Source organism: Schistocerca piceifrons, chromosome 6, assembly GCF_021461385.2.
Source record: "Schistocerca piceifrons isolate TAMUIC-IGC-003096 chromosome 6, iqSchPice1.1, whole genome shotgun sequence".
Taxonomy (NCBI): Eukaryota; Metazoa; Arthropoda; class Insecta; order Orthoptera; family Acrididae; genus Schistocerca; species Schistocerca piceifrons.
Window position 1 is genome coordinate 81,692,786 of NC_060143.1, and position 19,727 is coordinate 81,712,512.

The window sequence follows — 19,727 nt, forward strand, 5'->3', positions numbered from 1 at the left end:
TGAATGTAGTTTGTTGTGTAACCATAGCATATAAAGGGTTTGTGGAGTGGTTGAAGCAGTGGTGTTGTGGGTGAGTGGTTAAAATTGCCTGGTTTCGACACCTGCTGCTGCCACCAATACTTTTTTCTCTTTTCCATTTTATTTTATTCCTTGCAGTGTTAAACAATTAATTACAAAATTTAAATACATTTAAACAGTTTTGCTTGTTTATGCAACATTTATATGTTCAATTTAGTTAAATTTACTACCATTGTAAGTCAAAAAGCTATAGATGGTGGTAAAAAAAATAGTATACGAGCAAATTTAGTATGAAAGTTTTTTTTCATAGTGACTACCACTGAACTGAGTTTATTAAAAGAAGTTGATATTTTCCACTTTTGCTATATTAATTTTATTTGTTCGTGACTAGTTACAACCTTCCAGGCCATTCTCAAAAGATTTTGTGGTTCTGCAGTAGAATATTACACCTTCGGCATTGAAATTTCAATGTCTTTAAATTTGTGTTTTCTATTTGTTTTGGTTCACAAATCCTGTCAAACCAACAAGACAGCATTTGTGAACCAAAACAAACAGAAAACACAGATTTAAAGATGCTGACATTTCAATAAGTAAGGAGTAGTTTTCTCTGCAGAACCACAAAATCATGAGTAATGAATTACACAATTGACATTTTTGACAGTTCTCTTCTCTTCTTCTGTCCCATCATGAAAGTCATACTGCATTGTCAAGGCACACTGCATACTCAGTAATGCACCACAAGGAACATCGATTTAAAGATTTTACACGGGTACCGCAACACATGGAGGAACTGCGATTGCTCTCCCACCTTGAAGAAATGCTGTTCCATCTGTATGAGCATTACACACTATACAGATGACAAAAACCCACAGACAGCTTTCTATTATTAACTACTAAACTATGGTACATTTTTAACTGTCACAATCATAATTCATTTGCTAGGTAGATGTACAGCTGCAGATCACGCTGCTGGAGAGGAGTAAGAAGCTTGCTAGTAGAAAGTTCTTTAATTCATTCTGAACTCCCCTAGATTATCTACGTGATTATATATGTACCCTTGTATCGGAATCCTTTCTTTACTAAGAATTACCTGTTGAGGTCTTTGTAGAGGCTGTTTTTTTGTCCTGGTGTCATACAGATGCTTTTTAGTGGTTTTTTGAAATTAGAAATATTGGTAATGACAAAGCACATTGAATCTGTGTATTGTGAAGTAGTTGTCACAGTAGTCAGTTTTCTGAAGAGGTCCCTGCAGAATGTTCTTGAAGCAACACCGGATATAATTCTTAAAACAGGTACAAAATTGTGAAGACTTTCATGGCCATTTGTTGTATTACCTGTTGGCTTTTGTCTATTGTAACCTGCTTCTGTACTCTGAAAATGCTATTCTTGTAATTTGAATGTCCCCAGAAAATTATTCCATGACTGATTAGTGAATGGAATTCTTCAGAATAAACTAGTTTCTTCTTTTTGAATCATGCTAATTGGAACACACAGCTGAGCCAAGGTGCTTCATAAATTCTAGGCAGTTGAATTTCCAATTGAGGCGGTGATGTATCTCTAGCCCTAAAAACACTTTCTACTTATTTTGTTTCATTGTTTGAGAAACCTATTTTTATAGCTTGTGAAATCTGTGAGAAGACTAAATGCATGTGCTGAGTCCTGTCAAAATTCCTTTTGCCTTGAACTATCTTTTGATGTTCCAAATATTTCATTGGCTGCCTTTTCAATAAGGGACTGGTGCTATTTAAAATCCTATATACCCCTGCACTGGGGATAACAATAGGCCTGAGGTATTCATGCCTTTCGTAAGAGGCGACTAAAAGGAGTTTCACACATTTTGGCCTTTATGTGATGGTTCACTGTAGGGTTCGACCTCCATTCTTCAAAATTTTCCCGAAGAGCGAGCCAGTTGGCAAGGGTGTATTTCATGGTGCATCATGTCCGTCGTGCATTGAGATCATTAGCCCACTTTCTCATTGTCGCGTTTGAGTCCTGCTCATTCTACATCTCTTGGGTGAGGACACCTTCCTGGGTGCATTTTCCACCCCGCACTATACAGTGTCGCTTTCTGTGTCGATGATGACTGTGGACTTCTTTGCACCTGATATCCAGCACGTTAGCCAGTCTTTTGTGGTGGGACCGCCATGTACCCTGTTGGCTGTAGTCCCATGACCATACAGGAATTGGTCTGCTGATGCCTGCACCGTTAACCCCCCATCTATGCCAAGGTGTAGATGCCCATCCTGCTGGGGCATCAGGATTCCCGGCAATGGCCATCCTGCCAGGCGGCCTTTGCTATGGCTGGGTGGCACCCTAGGGGAGGGCCCCTGGTCGGAATGGGTGGCATCAGGGCAAATGACATGCGATGAAGCGTAGTCCATCATCTCTTGCTGGTGGTGAAACACCAGCAGTCTGAGCGTTCACGAGCTCAATTCAATGCACAGAAGAACGACCCCAAATCATTCCCCTCCCTGGCCACACCATGGGAGGAGCGTCAGGCTAAGGATGGCAGCGGATTGTATTTGCCCCAGTACGTTGTATGTTCGAGAGCTTATGGTGAATCTTTCATGACAATCAAGCCTCTGTTTTTTGTTGAGCATTTAGAGGACAAGTTTGGGGAGGTGGAAGGATTGTCCAAAATGAGATCTGGGTCAGTCTTGATCAAAACAGCATCCTCTGCTCAGTCACGGACGTTATTCGCTTGTGACAAGCTGGGGGACGTTTCTGTAACCATCATGCCCCATAAGACCTTAAATATGGTCCAGGGTATCATATTTCACAGGGACCTTCTTATGCAGTCTGATGAGCTGCACACCAATTTAGAGCAGCGTTGTGTACATTTTGTCCCGCATGTCCACTGGGGTCTTGAGGGGTAATCAGGTTGCCACAAGTGCCTTCATCTTGGCCTTTGAGGGTGGAACATTACCTGAGAAGGTCAAGGTGATGGTCTACTGCTGTGATGTAAAGCCCTATATTTCTCCCCCGATACAGCGCTTCAAGTGCTGGAAGTTCGGCCATATGTCTTTTTGCTGTACTTCCAGCATCACATGTCTAGATTGCAGATGCCCATCGCATCCCAATACTCCATGTGCCCCGCCTCCTATTTGTGTCAACTGCAGGGAGCATCATTCGCCTTGCTTGCCAGACTGCAAGGTTCTCCAGAAAGAAAGGAAAATCATGGAGTACAAGACCCTGGACGGACTGACCTACACTGAGGCTAAAGAAAATTTGAACGCCTGCACCCTGTACGTATGACATTGTCTTATGCCGCCGCATCGGGGGCATCCGTCCCCTCTCCTAAGCCGGAGAAGCATAAGTCTTCTTCGGCTTTTCTTGCTAGGAAGGGATCCCTTGGGTCACTTCCTTCCCAGGTTTCTGGTAGTGAGCAAGATGACACCCACCAGTGGCTGAAGAGCTCAAAAGCAGCTGGTCGTAGGGCTTCCTCCCAGCCAGGGAAACCCAAGGAGCAGTGAGAGGAATCCAAAACGAAGACCTCTAAGACCAAGGAAATTGCAGTGACACCCACACCACTGCTACCTACAAGCTCTGCGTCTGAGTTTGGGGTGGAGATTCTGGCATCCGCTGAGGATCTAGATCTCGCCAGAATATAGCTTGTTTAGTGAACTATCCTTTTTGGAAACTGAATTGTTTCCTACTTAGTGTGTTTTCATGCTATAATTGTGTATAAAATCTGTGGAACATTATTTCCTCAAGAATGTTTGAAAACACTGCAATAATGAGATGAGTCAATAATTCTTTATGAATATTTTGTCTTCTTCTACTTCTTCTAAATGGCTTGACAACAACTTGTTTACATCCCTCTGGAAAGCACTGATGTGAAAATATTTTTGGGATGACTTACATAGGAAGCAAAACAAGCTTATTCTATCACAAAGACACACAATTACTCACTAAGTTAACATTTGTTGATAGCACTGTTGGTACAAGAAACTAGTTACAGATATGCGCAATATGATCATGGTATCACACAACGTCTATCACAGGAATACCAACTGGAAACATTGGTATGACTACTGCACTCGCTGACGTACGCCGTCTCACAAGTGACCACTAATGCACTGCTCAGACAACCACTAAAATTACAATACCATTACTGTACATGTAATGAAGCATCATGTTTCATATTCTTTCTGTGTTAGTATACATTATATGCAGGTTCAGTGAAACTGAAGCAGTGGGGACACATCTGAAACCTCTGGCCCATAATCCTAGACCCACTAAAATTGAGCATACAGTGGTACAAAAAGTACTGCTGATATAAATTAGACACTCAGTTGCAGCCTCTATTGTGAGTGGTTCTGGATTATATTTAAAGTGAAGTGGCACGTCCGTGTACTGTCACTGTTGCACTATGGCCAATGCTGTAAGCTTGACTGACTGTGCTGACAGTCCCACTATTCGGACTGTGCTCCAAGTTCACCTCCCACAGCGAGGGAGTTGCAGAGCATGGAGGTAAATTGGGCTGGCAAGTGCACTGGCACCCAGAGTGACATTGATGGTCTTGGATTGGTCGTGGTGGTGGTGGTGGTGGTGGTGGTGGTGGTGGTGCGGAGTATGGAGGCTGTAGACAAGGCCTGATCCCCATCAGTCTGGAGCAATTCATGAGTGGCATTGGCCAAATCTGTATGATCAAAGGAAGGTGGGGTGCCATGCCAATGACAAGGTTGAGGACGGGTGTCTGCAATATGGAACTGTCAAATACCTGCACAGTGGTAGCCCCTGCTGACCATGTAGGGATTCCACTATTGGTGACTGAGATGTAAACTCCCCACGTATGCCAAGAAGTAAGTGCCTGGCTGGGGCACATGGAGTCTGGGCAATTGATTAATGGCCAGGTAGTTGTTGCTGAGGCTGGGTGGCACCAGTGGGGAGCTCTCGTTCAGAGTAAGTGGTGCAATGGTGGATGACTTGCATATGAAGCAGATAAGCTCTCTTCCACTGGTGGCTGCATGGCCCCAGTGGTCTCTTCTGTAGGAGGATTCTTACAATGCAGAAAGATATGACCCCAAAATGTTTCCTTCCCTGGCTGTGCCATGGGAGGAAAGTTGGACTGAGAGAGGGGGATGTGTGTATAAACCCCTCCCCCCCCCCCCCCCCCCCCCAACCCCACATGCTTAGTTTGCGCTAGGACTGATGAGGATTCGTTTCTGGCCACAAAGTCACTATTCTTTGTTGAACACTTTGAAGATTTGAGGAAGTAGCAGCAATCTTTGAAAATGAAGTGCGGTTCAGTTGTAATTAAAATGGCATGTCCTGCACAAGCATGAGCACTGCTGCCTGTGACAAGCAGTAACATTCCTATAACTATCACCCTCCTCCTCCTAACACCCCCCCCCCCCCTTCCTCCTCCATAAGTCTCGGTATGGTATGGTACAGGGTATCATCTTCCACCATGCAATTTTTTTAAAGACCGATGATTAGTTATACTCCAGTCTGGAGTGATGGCGTGTGCGTTTTGTCCATCATATTCAACCAGGACCAAAGGACAGTAGGGTTGCTACTGGGACATTCATCGTGACCTGAGAGGGTAACTTGTTGCCTGAAAAGGTCAAGGTGATTGTGATCGATGTGACGTGAAATGGTATGCACTCCTTCCGTGTGATACTTCAGATGTATGAGATTCAGACACTGCCTTAACATTGTAACGCTAGCCCTCTCTGTTGGAATTGTAAATTTTGACATCTGTTGAACAGCATGCCACCTCCGCCCCCCCCTTCCCCCACTACCCACCACACACAGTCTGTATCAACTGTGAAATGTGCCATTCCCTCCTGTTCACCAGACTATACAGTCTCCCCACAAGAAAAGAAAATCTAAGAATACGAGCCTCTGGCGTATCAAGAGGCCAAGAAGAAATATGATGGTTTGCATCCCTGCACATATGACGGTGATGTATGTTACAGCTATGACATTCTCCTCTCTAGCAATAAGACCCTCACTGTTTGTGCCTTCGATGTCTGGCCCTCAGGGCCACTCAACTAAACCAGCTCCCTTGATGGTTGCGGGCCCCCTCCGACTGCTTCCTCCACACCCACTTTGAGAGGGCTCTACACCTGCTAGGTTTGTAAATCCCCAGATCCCATCTGGAGATGCAGTGCCCTCCTCCAGCATCTCTCACCAGGAAGGGGTCTCTCAAGACTCTCCTCTCCCAGATTTTTGCTGATGTGCAACCTGATACCAGCCAGTGGCTGGTCGTAGGACTTCTCAATCCTCCTGTGTCCCTGAAACTAAGGCAGAAAAGCCCTTGCAGACATAGAAATCATCTGTGGAGAAGACAGACAAATAGTAGTCCTCAAAGGAGGAGACTCCAGTGGCCCCCCATTCCACCAGACCCATACGTTCTGTGTCTTTATCCGAGGCAGAGTTTCTGGTGGCTCCTGTGCCACCAGATTCCCCCCCCACTACCAGAACCCCCTGCGGGTTCGGGGGTTAGAATTGGCCCGCGGTATTCCTTCCTGTCGTAAGAGGCGACTAAAAGGAGTCTCAAACTTTTCGGCCTTAATGTGATGGTCCCCTAAGGGGTTTGACCACTAGACTTCAAAATTTTCTGTTAGTGCGTACCATTTGGGGAAGGACGCCTTACGTGGTGCATTCTATATCCATCTTGCCCTAAGATCTGGCACAACCGATATTGTCATGGAGTTGGCCTTACACCGAGCATCCAGCCACGTCAGCTGCAGTGTTTTCCGGGTGGCATACATGCCCTCCATTATGCACTTCCATCTTCGCACTCATGACACATGGATATTTGACACCCGACATCCAGCACGGTAGCCAGTCCGTTGTGGTGGGGTCATCATGTACCCTGTTGGTGGTAGCCCCCTGACTACACAGGGATCGCACTGCTGATGCCTGAGCTGCTACCTCCCCATGTATGCTGAGGAGTAGATGCCTATCCCTCTGGGGCGTCGGGACTCCTGGCAAAGGCCATCCTGCCAGGTGGTCTTTGCTGCAGCTGGGTGGCGCCCGTGGGGAGAGCCCCTGGTCGGAGTGGGTGGCATCAGGGCGGATGACCCGCAATGAAGCATGGTACATCATCTCTCGCTGGTGGGCCTCCACCAGCAGTCTCTAAGCGATCGAGGTCTAACCTCAACGGCAAACAATACAATCAAAGATCATTTCCCTCCCTAGCCACTCCATGGGAGGAACGCATGGCTAAAGACACCAGTGGAGATTATTCACCCCAGTACCTTGTCTGTACGCAGGTTGATGGTGAATCTTTTATGCCAACCAAGCCTCAGTTTTTTGTTGAGCATTTAGAAGACAAGTTCGGGGAGGTGGAGGGCTTGTCCAAAATGCGCTCTGGGTCAGTTCTCATCAAAACAGCTTCCTCTACCCAGTCACGGAGGTTGCTCACTTGTGACAAGTTGGGGGCTGTGTCAGTTAGCATCACGCCCCATAAGAGTCTCAGCATGGTCCAGGGTATTATATTCCACAGGGATCTTCTTCTGCAGTCCGACGATGAACTACGCGCCAACCTAGAACGCCGAGGTGTTCACTTCGTCCGGCGCGTCCATCGGGGTCCGAGGGATAATCAGGTAGCCACCGGTGCCTTCATCTTGGCCTTTGAGGGTGATGTCTTACCCGAAAAGGTGAAGGTGATGGTTTACCGTTGTGATGTGAAACCATATATCCCTCCTCCGATGCGGTGTTTTAAATGCTGGAAGTTCGGGCACATGTCATCTCGCTGTACTTCCAGCATCACGTGTCGGGATTGTGGACATCCTTCGCATCCCAATACTCCATGTGCCCCGCCTCCTATCTGTGTTAACTGCGGAGAACACCATTCCCCCTGCTCGCCGGACTGTAGGATATTCCAGAAAGAAAGGAGGATAATGGAATATAAGGCCCTGGACCGCCTGACCTACCCCGAGGCTAGGCGGAAATATGAGTGGCTCCATCCTGTGGCAATGACGTCGACCTACGCCGCTGCTGCAACGACGGTTCTCCCATCGTCACGAATCGGCTCTAAGATCGGTCAGAATCCACCAGCCCCCTTGCTTGTGGGGGGCACTTCACAACCTGTTGCTCCTGCTCCATCTACTTCAGGAGCAACACCTCCCAACAATTGGGGACATCAGTTCTCCCTTCCCAGCCGGAGAAGCGTAAGACTTCTTCGGCTACTCTCGCAAGGAAGGGGTCCCTTGGGGACCTCCCTTCGCAAGTCCCGACCAGCGGCACAGCAGACACCCGCAAGTGGCTGAAACAACCACCAGTCCCTGGTCGTAGAGCCCCACGGTCGTCGTCCGTCCCTGAGACTGACCCTGTGAAGCCCTCCAAGCCTGAACCACCGAAGGCACAACGAGAGAAACAGAAATAGAAGCAGAAGAAAGTCCCCAAGAATACCGACATTGTGGTGGCACCCGTCCCACCGCTTCCTACAAGCTCTGCGTCTGAGGATGAGGTGGCGATTCTGGCATCCGCTGAGGACCTCGATTTCGCCAGTCCCTCAGACGCCATGGAAAGCACTAGCACAGGTGCTCAGTTGGAGGCAGCAGGTAACCCAGTGGCGTAATCTGCCCTCAAAGTCCCGTCACACCTTTCTCAGACATGGCCAATACCATCCTCCAGTGGAACTGTGGCGGTTTCTTCCACCATCTAGCTGAGCTCCGACAACTTATCAGCCTTCACCCTTTCTTCTGCATTGCTATTCAGGAAACTTGGTTTCCAGCAATGCGAACCCCCGCCCTCCGTGGCTATCGGGGTTATTATAAGAACCGGGCAGCTTATGAAAGGGTGTCTGGTGGCGTCTGCATATATATCCTTAACTCTCTTCACAGTGAGTCTGTACCTCTACAAACAGCTTTAGAGGCTGTCGCTGTTCGGGTGTGGACGCCACAGGCTGTTACCGTCTGCAGTCTTTACCTTCCACCGGATGGTGCTGTCGCACAGCATGTCCTGGCGGCTCTGATAGCCCAATTGCCGCCACCTTTCTTTTATTGGGCGACTTCAACGCCCATCACCCTCTGTGGGGTGGGTCAGTGGCGACAGGTCGAGGCGCCGCCATTGAGCATTTATTAGCACAGCTTGATCTTTCGCTTTTAAATGATGGTTCCTCCACACACTTCAGCGTGGCGCATGGCACGTACTCCGCCATGGACCTCTCGATCTGCAGCCCTAGCCTCTTACCGTCTGTCCAATGGAGAGTGCATGACGACCTGTGTGGTAGTGACCACTTTCCGATCTTTCTGTCCCTGCCACAGCGTCAGTCTTCTCTGCGCCCTTGCAGGTGGGCTATGAATAAGGCTGACTGGGACTTGTTTTCCTCCACTGCCGCTATTGAGCCTCTCTCTAGTGATGACATTGATGCAGTGGTTCAATCGGTCACCACCGGCATCGTTACTGCCGCCGAATCTGCCATTCCCCATTCTTCTGGGTCCCCTCGGCGGCGGACTGTGCCTTGGTGGTCGCCTGAGATCGCTGCAGCGATTAAAGATCGCCGGCGGGTGCTACAGTGTCACAAGCGACATCCCTGCATTGAACACTTCATCACCTTCAAACGGCTGCATGCGCGGGCCCGCCGCCTTATCCGCCAAAGCAAGCAGGAGTGCTGGGAGCGGTATGTGCCCACCATTGGCCTCCATGTCTCTCCATCGCAGGTCTGGGCCAAGATCCGATGCCTCTATGGCTATCAGACCCCTGTCAGCGTCCCTGCGCTCTCACTGAATGGAGCAGTTTGTACAGACTCCGACGAAATTGCCAACAGCTTGGCAGAGCATTTTGCTCTTAGTTCCGCTTCTTCCAATTACCCACTGGCCTTTCGCTCCATTAAAGAGCGGATGGAACGTCGGAGCCTTTCGTTTCGCACCCACCACCCAGAATCTTACAATGTTCCATTCAGTGAGTGCGAATTTCGCAGTGCCCTAGCCGCTTGCTCTGATACCGCTCCTGGGCCAGATGGCATCCACTGTCAGATGCTAAAACACCTTTCAGTGGACTGCCAGCGACGCCTCCTCGACCTTTACAACCGTCTTTGGGTCGAGGGGGAGTTTCCGTCGCAATGGCGAGAAAGTATTGTTATCCTCATTTTGAAACCTGGAAAGAACCCTCTGGAGGTGGACAGCTACCGTTCCATTAACCTCACCAACGTTCTTTGCAAGTTGCTTGAACGGATGGTGAGCCGGCGCTTGAATTGGATACTGGACTCTCGGGGCCTTCTGGCTCCGTCTGAGGGTGGGTTCTGTAAAGGCCGCTCTGCCACAGACAATCTGGTGAGCCTGCAGTCTGACATCCGTACTGCCTTTGCCCGCCGTCAGCACCTGGTCGCTGTCTTTTTCGAAATGAGGAAGGCGTACGATATGACATGGCGTCATCACATCCTTTCTACACTTCATGGATGGGGTCTTTGGGGCCCTCTGCCGATTTTTATCCGCAATTTTCTGTCGTATCGTACCTTCCGCATGCAAGTCGCGGCCTCATATAGTTTCTCCCACGTCCAGGAGAACGGTGTGCCACAGGGTTCTGTTTTAAGTGTCTGCCTGTTTTTAATAGCCATTAACGGGCTCGCTGCGGCTGTGGGAAATTCTGTCTCTGCTTCCCTGTATACTGACGACTTCTGCCTTTACTACAGCTCTATTGGCATTGCAGCTGCTGAACGTCAGCTACAGGGCGCAATCCGCAAGGTGCAGTCTTGGGCTGTAGCGCATGGTTTTCAGTTTTCGCCTGCCAAGACCCGCGTTATGCATTTCTGCCGGCGCCGAATGGTCCATCCTGAGCCGCGGCTTTCTCTTGACAACGAACTTCTTGCTGTGGTGGAGACCCACAGGTTTTTGGGTGTAGTTTTTGATGCCCGGTTGACTTGGCTGCCTCATATTCGGCAGCTTAAACAGGCGTGTTGGCGGCGTCTAAATGCTCTGCAATGCTTGAGCCACACCCACTTGGGCGCCGACGGATCTACCCTGTTATGGCTCTACCAGGCGTTAATCCAGTCTCGTCTGGATTATGGGAGCCTGGCTTATGGCTCAGCATCCCCATCTGCGTTGTGGGTGCTGGACCCAATCTTCCACAGCGGGATACACCTTGCCACTGGTGCCTTCCAGACCAGCCCTGTGGACAGCGTACTTGTGGAGGCTGGTGTCCCTCCACTGCGATTGAGGCGCCAACATTTACTGGCCGCTTACACTGCACATGTTTTTAGCTTGCCTGGGCATCCAAACTGTCGTCTCCTGTTCCCGCAATCAGTCGTCCATCTGCCAGAATGTCGGCCCCAGTCAGGTTGTACGATCGCGGTCCGCGTCAAAGAGCTTCTCTCCGGGCTTAGGGTTTTCACTGTTCCATCTCCTTTCCGGGCCACTTTGCGTACACCCCCATGGTGTGTTCCTCGCCCTTGCCTTCGGCTCGACTTAGCACAGGGCCCGAAGGACTCAGTCCCTCCAGAGGCCTTCCGCCGCTGCTTTTATTCCATCCTGGCCACGTATCAGGGCTCTGGCGTTGTATACACTGACGGTTCGATGGTTGCTGGTCGTGTCGGTTATGCGCTAACTCTAGGGGACCATTCCGAACAACGTTCCTTGCCGGATGGCTCCAGCATTTACACTGCTGAGCTGGTCACCATCTTTTGTACCCTAGAGTATATCCGCTCCTGCTCAGGTGAGTCCTTCGTTATCTGTAGCGATTCCCTGAGCGGTTTACGAGCTCTCGACCAGTGTTTCCCTCAGTCTCGTCTGGTGATGGCTATCCATGAGTCCCTGCATACTCTTGCCCGTTGCGGCCGCTCTGTTGTCTTTGTGTGGACCCCCGGTCGTGTCGGTATCCCGGGCACTGAATGTGTGGACCGCCTGGCCAAACAGGCCACCAGTGGACCCACTCTAGACATTGGCCTTCCGGTGACTGATTTGAGGGCAGTCTTGCACCGCAAAGTTATCTCACTTTGGGACACTGAATGGCGCGGTCTGATTGCCCCTAATAAACTCCGTGCCGTCAAGGAGACGATGACTGTGTGGCACTCCTCCTTGCGAGTCTCTCGCAAGGAGTCTGTCGTCCTCTGTCGACTGCGCATTGGGCACACCCGGATGACCCACGGCCACTTATTGCGCTGTGAGGACCCCCCTCTCTGTCGCTGTGGCTCGGCATTGACAGTGGTCCACATTTTGTTGGACTGTCCACTTTTATCTACACTCCTGGAAATGGAAAAAAGAACACATTGACACCGGTGTGTCAGACCCACCATACTTGCTCCGGACACTGCGAGAGGGCTGTACAAGCAATGATCACACGCACGGCACAGCGGACACACCAGGAACCGCGGTGTTGGCCGTCGAATGGCGCTAGCTGCGCAGCATTTGTGCACCGCCGCCGTCAGTGTCAGCCAGTTTGCCGTGGCATACGGAGCTCCATCGCAGTCTTTAGCACTGGTAGCATGCCGCGATAGCGTGGACGTGAACCGTATGTGCAGTTGACGGACTTTGAGCGAGGGCGTATAGTGGGCATGCGGGAGGCCGGGTTGCTCAACACGTGGGGCGTGAGGTCTCCACAGTACATCGATGTTGTCGCCAGTGGTTGGCGGAAGGTGCACGTGCCCGTCGACCTGGGACCGGACCGCAGCGACGCACGGATGCACGCCAAGACCGTAGGATCCTACGCAGTGCTGTAGGGGACCACACTGCCACTTCCCAGCAAATTAGGGACACTGTTGCTCCTGGGGTATCGGCGAGGACCATTCGCAACCGTCTCCATGAAGCTGGGCTACGGTCCCGCACACCGTTAGGCCGTCTTCCGCTCACGCCCCAACATCGTGCAGCCCGCCTCCAGTGGTGTCGCGACAGGCGTGAATGGAGGGACGAATGGAGACGTGTCGTCTTCAGCGATGAGAGTCGCTTCTGCCTTGGTGCCAATGATGGTCGTATGCGTGTTTGGCGCCTTGCAGGTGAGCGCCACAATCAGGACTGCATACGACCGAGGCACACAGGGGCAACACCCGGCATCATGGTGTGGGGAGCGATCTCCGACACTGGCCGTACACCACTGGTGATCGTCGAGGGGACACTGAATAGTGCACGGTACATCCAAACCGTCATCGTACCCATCGTTCTACCATTCCTAGACCGGCAAGGGAACTTGCTGTTCCAACAGTACAATGCACGTCCGCATGTATCCTGTGCCACCCAACGTGCTCTAGAAGGTGTAAGTCAACTACCCTGGCCGGCAAGATCTCCGGATCTGTCCCCCATTGAGCATGTTTGGGACTGGATGAAGCGTCGTCTCACGCGGTCTGCACGTCCAGCACGAACGCTGGTCCAACTGAGGCGCCAGGTGGAAATGGCATGGCAAGCCATTCCACAGGACTACATCCAGCATCTCTACGATCGTCTCCATGGGAGAATAGCAGCCTGCATTGCTGCGAAAGGTGGATATACACTGTACTAGTGCCGACATTGTGCATGCTCTGTTGCCTGTGTCTATGTGCCTGTGGTTCTGTCAGTGTGATCATGTGATGTATCTGACCCCAGGAATGTGTCAATAAAGTTTCCCCTTCCTGGGACAATGAATTCACGGTGTTCTTATTTCAATTTCCAGGAGTGTATCTGTGCTCAGGCAGACGTTTGCGCTGCCTGACACGCTCTCTGCCCTTTTAATAGGTGACTCTGCCATGGTGGACTTAGTTTTGCGTTTTACTCGGGCAGGGGGTTTTTATCGTTTAATCTGAGTGTTTCTGTTTTTTAGTGTTGATTCTGGCTTTTGGCCTCCGATTTTAAACTGAGTTTTTAATGTGTTCTTGGTGGTTGGCTTTTCCTCTTTTTTTTCTCTATGGTCGGCCAACCACCGTCACACTCTGTGTGCTTTTAATTTGTTTTGTCTGTTCTTTGTCTGAGTTTTCCTTGTCCTGTCTCGTCTGTCTCTATTTTCCGTATTTTACTCGGTGTGGGTGTTTTTAAGTTTTGGAACAAGGGACCGATGACCGTTGCAGTCTGGTCCCTTTAATCCCACAAACCAACCAACCCACTACCAGATTCAGAACCAATGTATATTGATAGTGTATCCTTGCAACTGATGGCAGCAGATGATCTGGGGAGTGACTTGCTTCCAAGGTCTCTTCGCACCCCAGCAGAAAACCAGTAGCGTGATTCTCCAGTGGAAGTGTGGCAGTTTTTTCCACCACCTAGCAGAGTTTTTACCTCCCTTATGCATTTCCTTTTCTTTCAGTGCTGTCCTCCGGGAAACGTGTTTCTAAGCAATGTCTCCCCCCCCCCCCCCCCCCCCCCCCCACCCACCCACCCACCCACCCACCCACCTCCCTGCCCTCGTGGCTATCAGAGCTGTTTTAAGAATTGTGCTATGAAAGAGCATTGGGAAGAGTTTGCACATGCTTTCTTAACTCTGTCTACAGCAAACATGTCTCTCGATACGTCTTTGAAGGCTGTGGCTCGTATGAGGACATTTCTGGATTTTACTGTTTGTTGTTTGTAATGTGTATCTCCCTCCTGAAGGTGAAATGCCATCACCCTTAGCGCTCCACCACATGGAGGAATTGATTCGGCTTTTTAGAGCACAGCCACAGCCTTTCTATCAACAGCCCACTTGGTGATCACCTATTCCTCAGGATTTTCCAGTTGGATGATAGGACATAGGTCTTGTCTTCTGTGTTCCTCCTCTCTGAGGACTCTTCCCAGTGTGATGCATATAGGATGGAGGGACTGTTGACTTTGTAGTTTGGCCTCTTTTACCTCATTAATCCAGCCCAGTAACATTCTCCAATTGTCAAAAAGCTCTTCCATTGTATTGCCACAGGGTATAGTGTGATTCATCAGTCCAGGTCACTCATTTCCAATAACCTACTGTCCAGTGGCATTGCTCTCGACACAACCTCAAGTGTTGTTTAGCATTGAGTATAGAAATATGCGGTTTATGAGGAGCTGCTCAACCAGTGTATCCCCATTGTTTTTAACTCCCTTTTCACAGTCATTGTGTTAACTTGGCTGCTGGTAGTACTTTCAAATTCATGACGACTCCTTCCACTGATTTCATGCGTGTTTGTGTGCTTTTTTTCTCACCTTTCTTGTGCTGCAGTTTTGCTGTCAGACTACATTTTTTCTCAAACTTATTCTCTAGGACAGATTTGCTGCTGACAACTCATCTCAGTTGTAAGATGAAAATTGTGGTTTTCCCACTTTGTTCCCTTCATTGTACACCATAAATTTCAGTTAACTTATGTTCAGTTCCCCCATCTTGGTTTGACCTCCAGCTTTCCAAATTTTTTTTTACAGACTGTACAGGCTCTACGAGGAAATTCGTTGGGTGTCTGTACGGCGGGTATGCCCGACCACTCGAGGATCGCACTGTCGATGCTAAACTGTAATCTCCCAGCACTTGCCTGTCATTTTGGGGATCTGGGCACTGCCCTTCAAGCCAGGTGGCCTTTGTCCTAAGCGGGTGGCGCCCAAGGTGAGAGCTCCCATTCGGAGTAGATGGCATTGTGGTGGATATTTGCCGTCATGAAATGACTTAAGTTATCAGTTAGTGGCTGCAAGCCCCCAGCAATCTCTTCAAACAGATCATAATTGAGTGCAGGTTGATAAGGCCAAGAAACTTTTCCTACTTGGCCACACTGTTGGAGGAAAACAAAACTGAGTGACTTGCAGACTCTCTCCTTGGTTCCTGTTTTGCACTCCAACAGGAGGGGTGTCCTTTTCTCTGTACTAAGCCAATGTTATTTGTGGGAATATTGAAAATGTGTTTGGTGAACTCTTTTTCCTCAGTAAATTATGAAGTGCACCCTTCTTAATTAGATGGCAAATCCTACCCAGTCTCGAGCATTACTCTCTAGTAAACAACTTGATGGTGTACCTGTTTTACTGTAACACAACATAAGAGCCTAAACATGCAGCAAGGTTTATTTATTCACTGGGGCTGAATGCTGCATACAGATGGAAAAACTATGTAAACACTTGAAGAATTTAGGGATCCACTTTCTATATCAAGTACCTGTACATCATGGTCCACTAGGTGACAAGGTTGGCACAAGTGTGTTCATGCTCCCTTTTGGGAGTGCCTTGCTTCCAGAGGTGATCATACGCGTGGTTGTGCTGTGGTGTGAAGCCTTAAGTCCTGCCCCGAAGCATTAGGCCATCCCCACCCGCACACCTTGCTAGGTAGCCAAGCAGTGGTAAGATATCGGATTGTGGTTCGAGAGTAAATTGCTTCAAATCCTGGTTTGGCTGTACAGACAGAGATATTCCATGATTTCCCGAAATCACTAAGGCAGATGTTGGGATGGTTCCTTTCAAGGAGCACAGCCAATTTCCTTCCCAATATAAGCTTGTGCTTCATCTCTAATGACCTCATCAGCAGTATGTTAAAACCTAATCTTCCTTCCATCTCTCTTACCCAACACAACACAACACTGCCTGCTTCTCTGCCCCTCAAAGTTAGGCACAGTACTTATTCAGTTATCTGAATAATGTTCTGAGAAGGGCTCTGATAACCTCACTGTAGAGAGCCCTCTTCTATTAGTCATTTCACACAGTTACGTCATAGGCATCTCTCACCAGTTGTTCTCTTTTTGACAACCTGCTTTGTTTTGTCGATTTGATTGATGTCGATTAATTGGGAGTCATTGTCAAATTTTTCTAAATCGAGGATTGTATTGCACACCAAATTATATAAAATCCCAGATATTGTTCTAACAATTTAGTTTTTATGAGAAAAAGCAATATTGAAAGAAAATCATTTGTCTGTTAGCACCTTATAAATTATCTTATTTCTGTTTCAGGTTTTTAATTGACCAGAATGTCTGCTGCCACCAGAAATAGAAATGTAAGTGTACATTATACTGCATGGCTTTAAATGTACTTTATTGTGTACATGGTATGTGCCATTTTTTTACTTAAAGTAGAAATTATAAATATCTGTGGCAAATTGGTTATTGTTGACCTCATTGGATTGTGAAAACACTATTCACAGACAGCAATTTTTACTGCTGCAGTACCAAAGGGAAATAGAATAGGAATTAATAGTGGAACATTAAAATGTGGGACAGATCAAACCAACACACAATGTGTGGAATGTGAAGTAAATGAGGACAGATTTAAAACAGAGGTGTCATTATAGTTACGATTAATCATAATATTTACTATAACAATGTAAATAATTATTTACAATATGAAGTAATTGGAAAGATAAAAAAAATCTACTCACTAAGCCGCGGCAGGAGAACATATACACAAAAAGATTTAACTTGTGCAAGCTTTCGGAACCAGTAGCTCCTCCTTCCAGCAGAAGAGTTTAAGGGTAAGAACGAGGGGTGAGTGAAAAGGACTGGAGAGGTTTAGGAAAACAGGTACTGTTCGGAAAAGTCACCCAGAACCCTGAATAAGGGAGACTTACCAGATGGGAAGCGAAGGAAAGACTGATTGTTGGTGTCTGCACCAGATGAGATTTGAAAACCTGGGAGCTTGAAGACGGAAGACAGTGTAATATGCAAGACTGAGTTTACTACTAAAACACTGTGCACCAGTTAAAATAACATGATAAGCTAAGTGCGTTGTATGTAACAGAAGTGGGAGGGGATGGCAAAAAATAGACAGGTCAAAAAATGAAAGATTAGAAAACTAAAATGCGGTGAAGAAAGGAGTAGTTACTGTGAAAAAATGCTGAGACAGAAGGAATTAACATAAATTAAGGGCAGGTGGGTGGCGAGAACCAAGGACATGTTGCAGTGCTAGTTCCCACCTGTGTAGTTCCGAGAAACTGATGTGTGGGGGAAGAATTCAGGTGGTACGTGTGGTGAAACGGGCACCAAGGTCACGACTGTCATGTTGTAAAGCATGCTCTGCACCAGGCTATTGTGCTTTGCCAGTATACACTCTGCCTATGCCCATTTATCCCGACTGATAACTGCCGGTGTAAAAGGCCGAACAGTGTTTACATAACAGCTGGTATGACATCTCGTTTTACGGGTGGCTCTCCCTTTGATAGTATTTGTTTTACCAGTTACAGTGCTGGTATAGGTGGTGGTAGGAGGGTGCATAGGGCAAGTCATGTAGTGGAGTAGGTCACAGGTGTAGGAGCCATAGGGTAGGGAGGAGGGATACAGAAGGAGCATCGGGTCTGACAAGGATACTGTGGAGATTGGGAGGGTAATGAAAAGATACTCTAGGTGTGGTGGGCATATCTCAGGCAGAATAGATCTCATTTGAGGGCATGATTTTAGGAAGTAAAAGTCTTGTCAAAGTAGTTGATTAATACATTCAAGACCAGGATAACACCAAGTGACAATGTGCTCCAAAGTTGTTTTTTGGAGGGATCAGCAGTACCAGGATTGGATGTGATGGCCCAGGAAATCAGTTTTTGAACTAGACAGGTGGGGTAATTACGTTCAACTCTTCTGCCAGAGGAAGAAGCCAATGGCTCCAAAAGATTGCACGAGCTAAACCTTCTTGTATGTGTGTGTTCTCCTGGCACTGCTTCATGGGTAGATTTTTAAAAATATTTACTATGAATGTTGTTTGTATACAGTATTTTTATTACTTGCCGGGGTAGGGAGATCACTTATGTCGATTGATATAGAAATTGCATTATTACTAGGGAACGAGGGACTCTTAGATACATAAAACCCACCTTCTTTTTATCAATTTCTTGAAGAATAATGTTCACTCAAGGTTGGACAAAGATGATTGAAAGATGAACTAAAATTGTCTCTTAAAAAGTAACTGAATTAGCTCGGAGCTCCCAGCACTTCTGAACGGACTATCAATGTTCCAGTTAGTAGCACATTACCAAGGCCCACAGTGAATGGTTTGATATTTTATGTATATATGGCTGTGTTTAAGTGTAGCAGGCAACCAGTCAGTCATCACATCCACCTAAAATACTCAACTAAAAAAAGAACTTCCAACTAAATGTAGGCAAGAATTTGCATAAAGAGGTCACTACAGTCATTGGTTAAAGTTTATCAAAAAAAAAAAAAAAAAGGATTTATTTATTGTTTTTCTCACAGTAACAAGTTTATGAATTGCCAATACTGAATGTTATTATGCCAATGTGAGAACTTAAACAAGCCCTATCTCATGCACTCCAAAATCTCACAACAGCTCTAAGTCCCATTCACTTAAAATTTAAGTTGAAATTCCTCAGTTGCAAACTGCCAGAATTACAAATATGAATTTGCATACAAATTTCCTCAGATTTTCAAGGCTGCCTTCAATTTTTCTTTACATTCACTAGTTTTCTCATAAATTCTAATTCTATTATGGAAAATGTTTGTTGTTATATTGTTAAAATATAAATGGTTAACAATAAGTGTTGTCATGTTTCGCTAATTATGTTTATTTTACAATACTGCTACTACTTTCCATATATTAATTAATCATATGACTAAAATTCGCTGGTTTATCATGTGGAATACAGATCCCTGCCTTTATTTCAAAACTGGTATTGTTTATAATAGGCTGTTTTGATTTTCTGGTAGATCTCGAAGAGACCTATTTGTAGACACTATGTTTATAAAAACTGATAAAGGTGTCATCAAGTTAATAATTCTTAAAGTTCATACTATTTACAAAACATTTAACATAAAATAACTTGTAAACTCTACTCCTATCAAGGGCACATCTAAATCCTCACACTTATAATTTTCTCCTTTTATTTGTGATACTGGCTTTCCATATCTTAATGAGTTCCCTTTTTATTGACACATCTTATATTCAGCATTTTAGCTGACCCCTCTGGCCAGTCATGGGAACCTTTTCCTC

At 47.2% G+C, this 19,727-nt stretch overlaps 1 protein-coding gene across 1 annotated transcript in view; it reads left to right on the forward strand.

Annotated features, from left to right (window-relative positions):
* Positions 1-19,727, forward strand: part of LOC124802559 (putative helicase MOV-10) — a 343,832-nt gene that overhangs the window by 20,717 nt on the left and 303,388 nt on the right. Inside the window, exon 2 of the mRNA XM_047263426.1 lies at positions 16,748-16,791. Within this exon, the coding sequence (XP_047119382.1) occupies positions 16,765-16,791 (27 nt within the window). The 5' untranslated portion in view covers positions 16,748-16,764. The remainder of the gene's footprint in view (positions 1-16,747; positions 16,792-19,727) is intronic.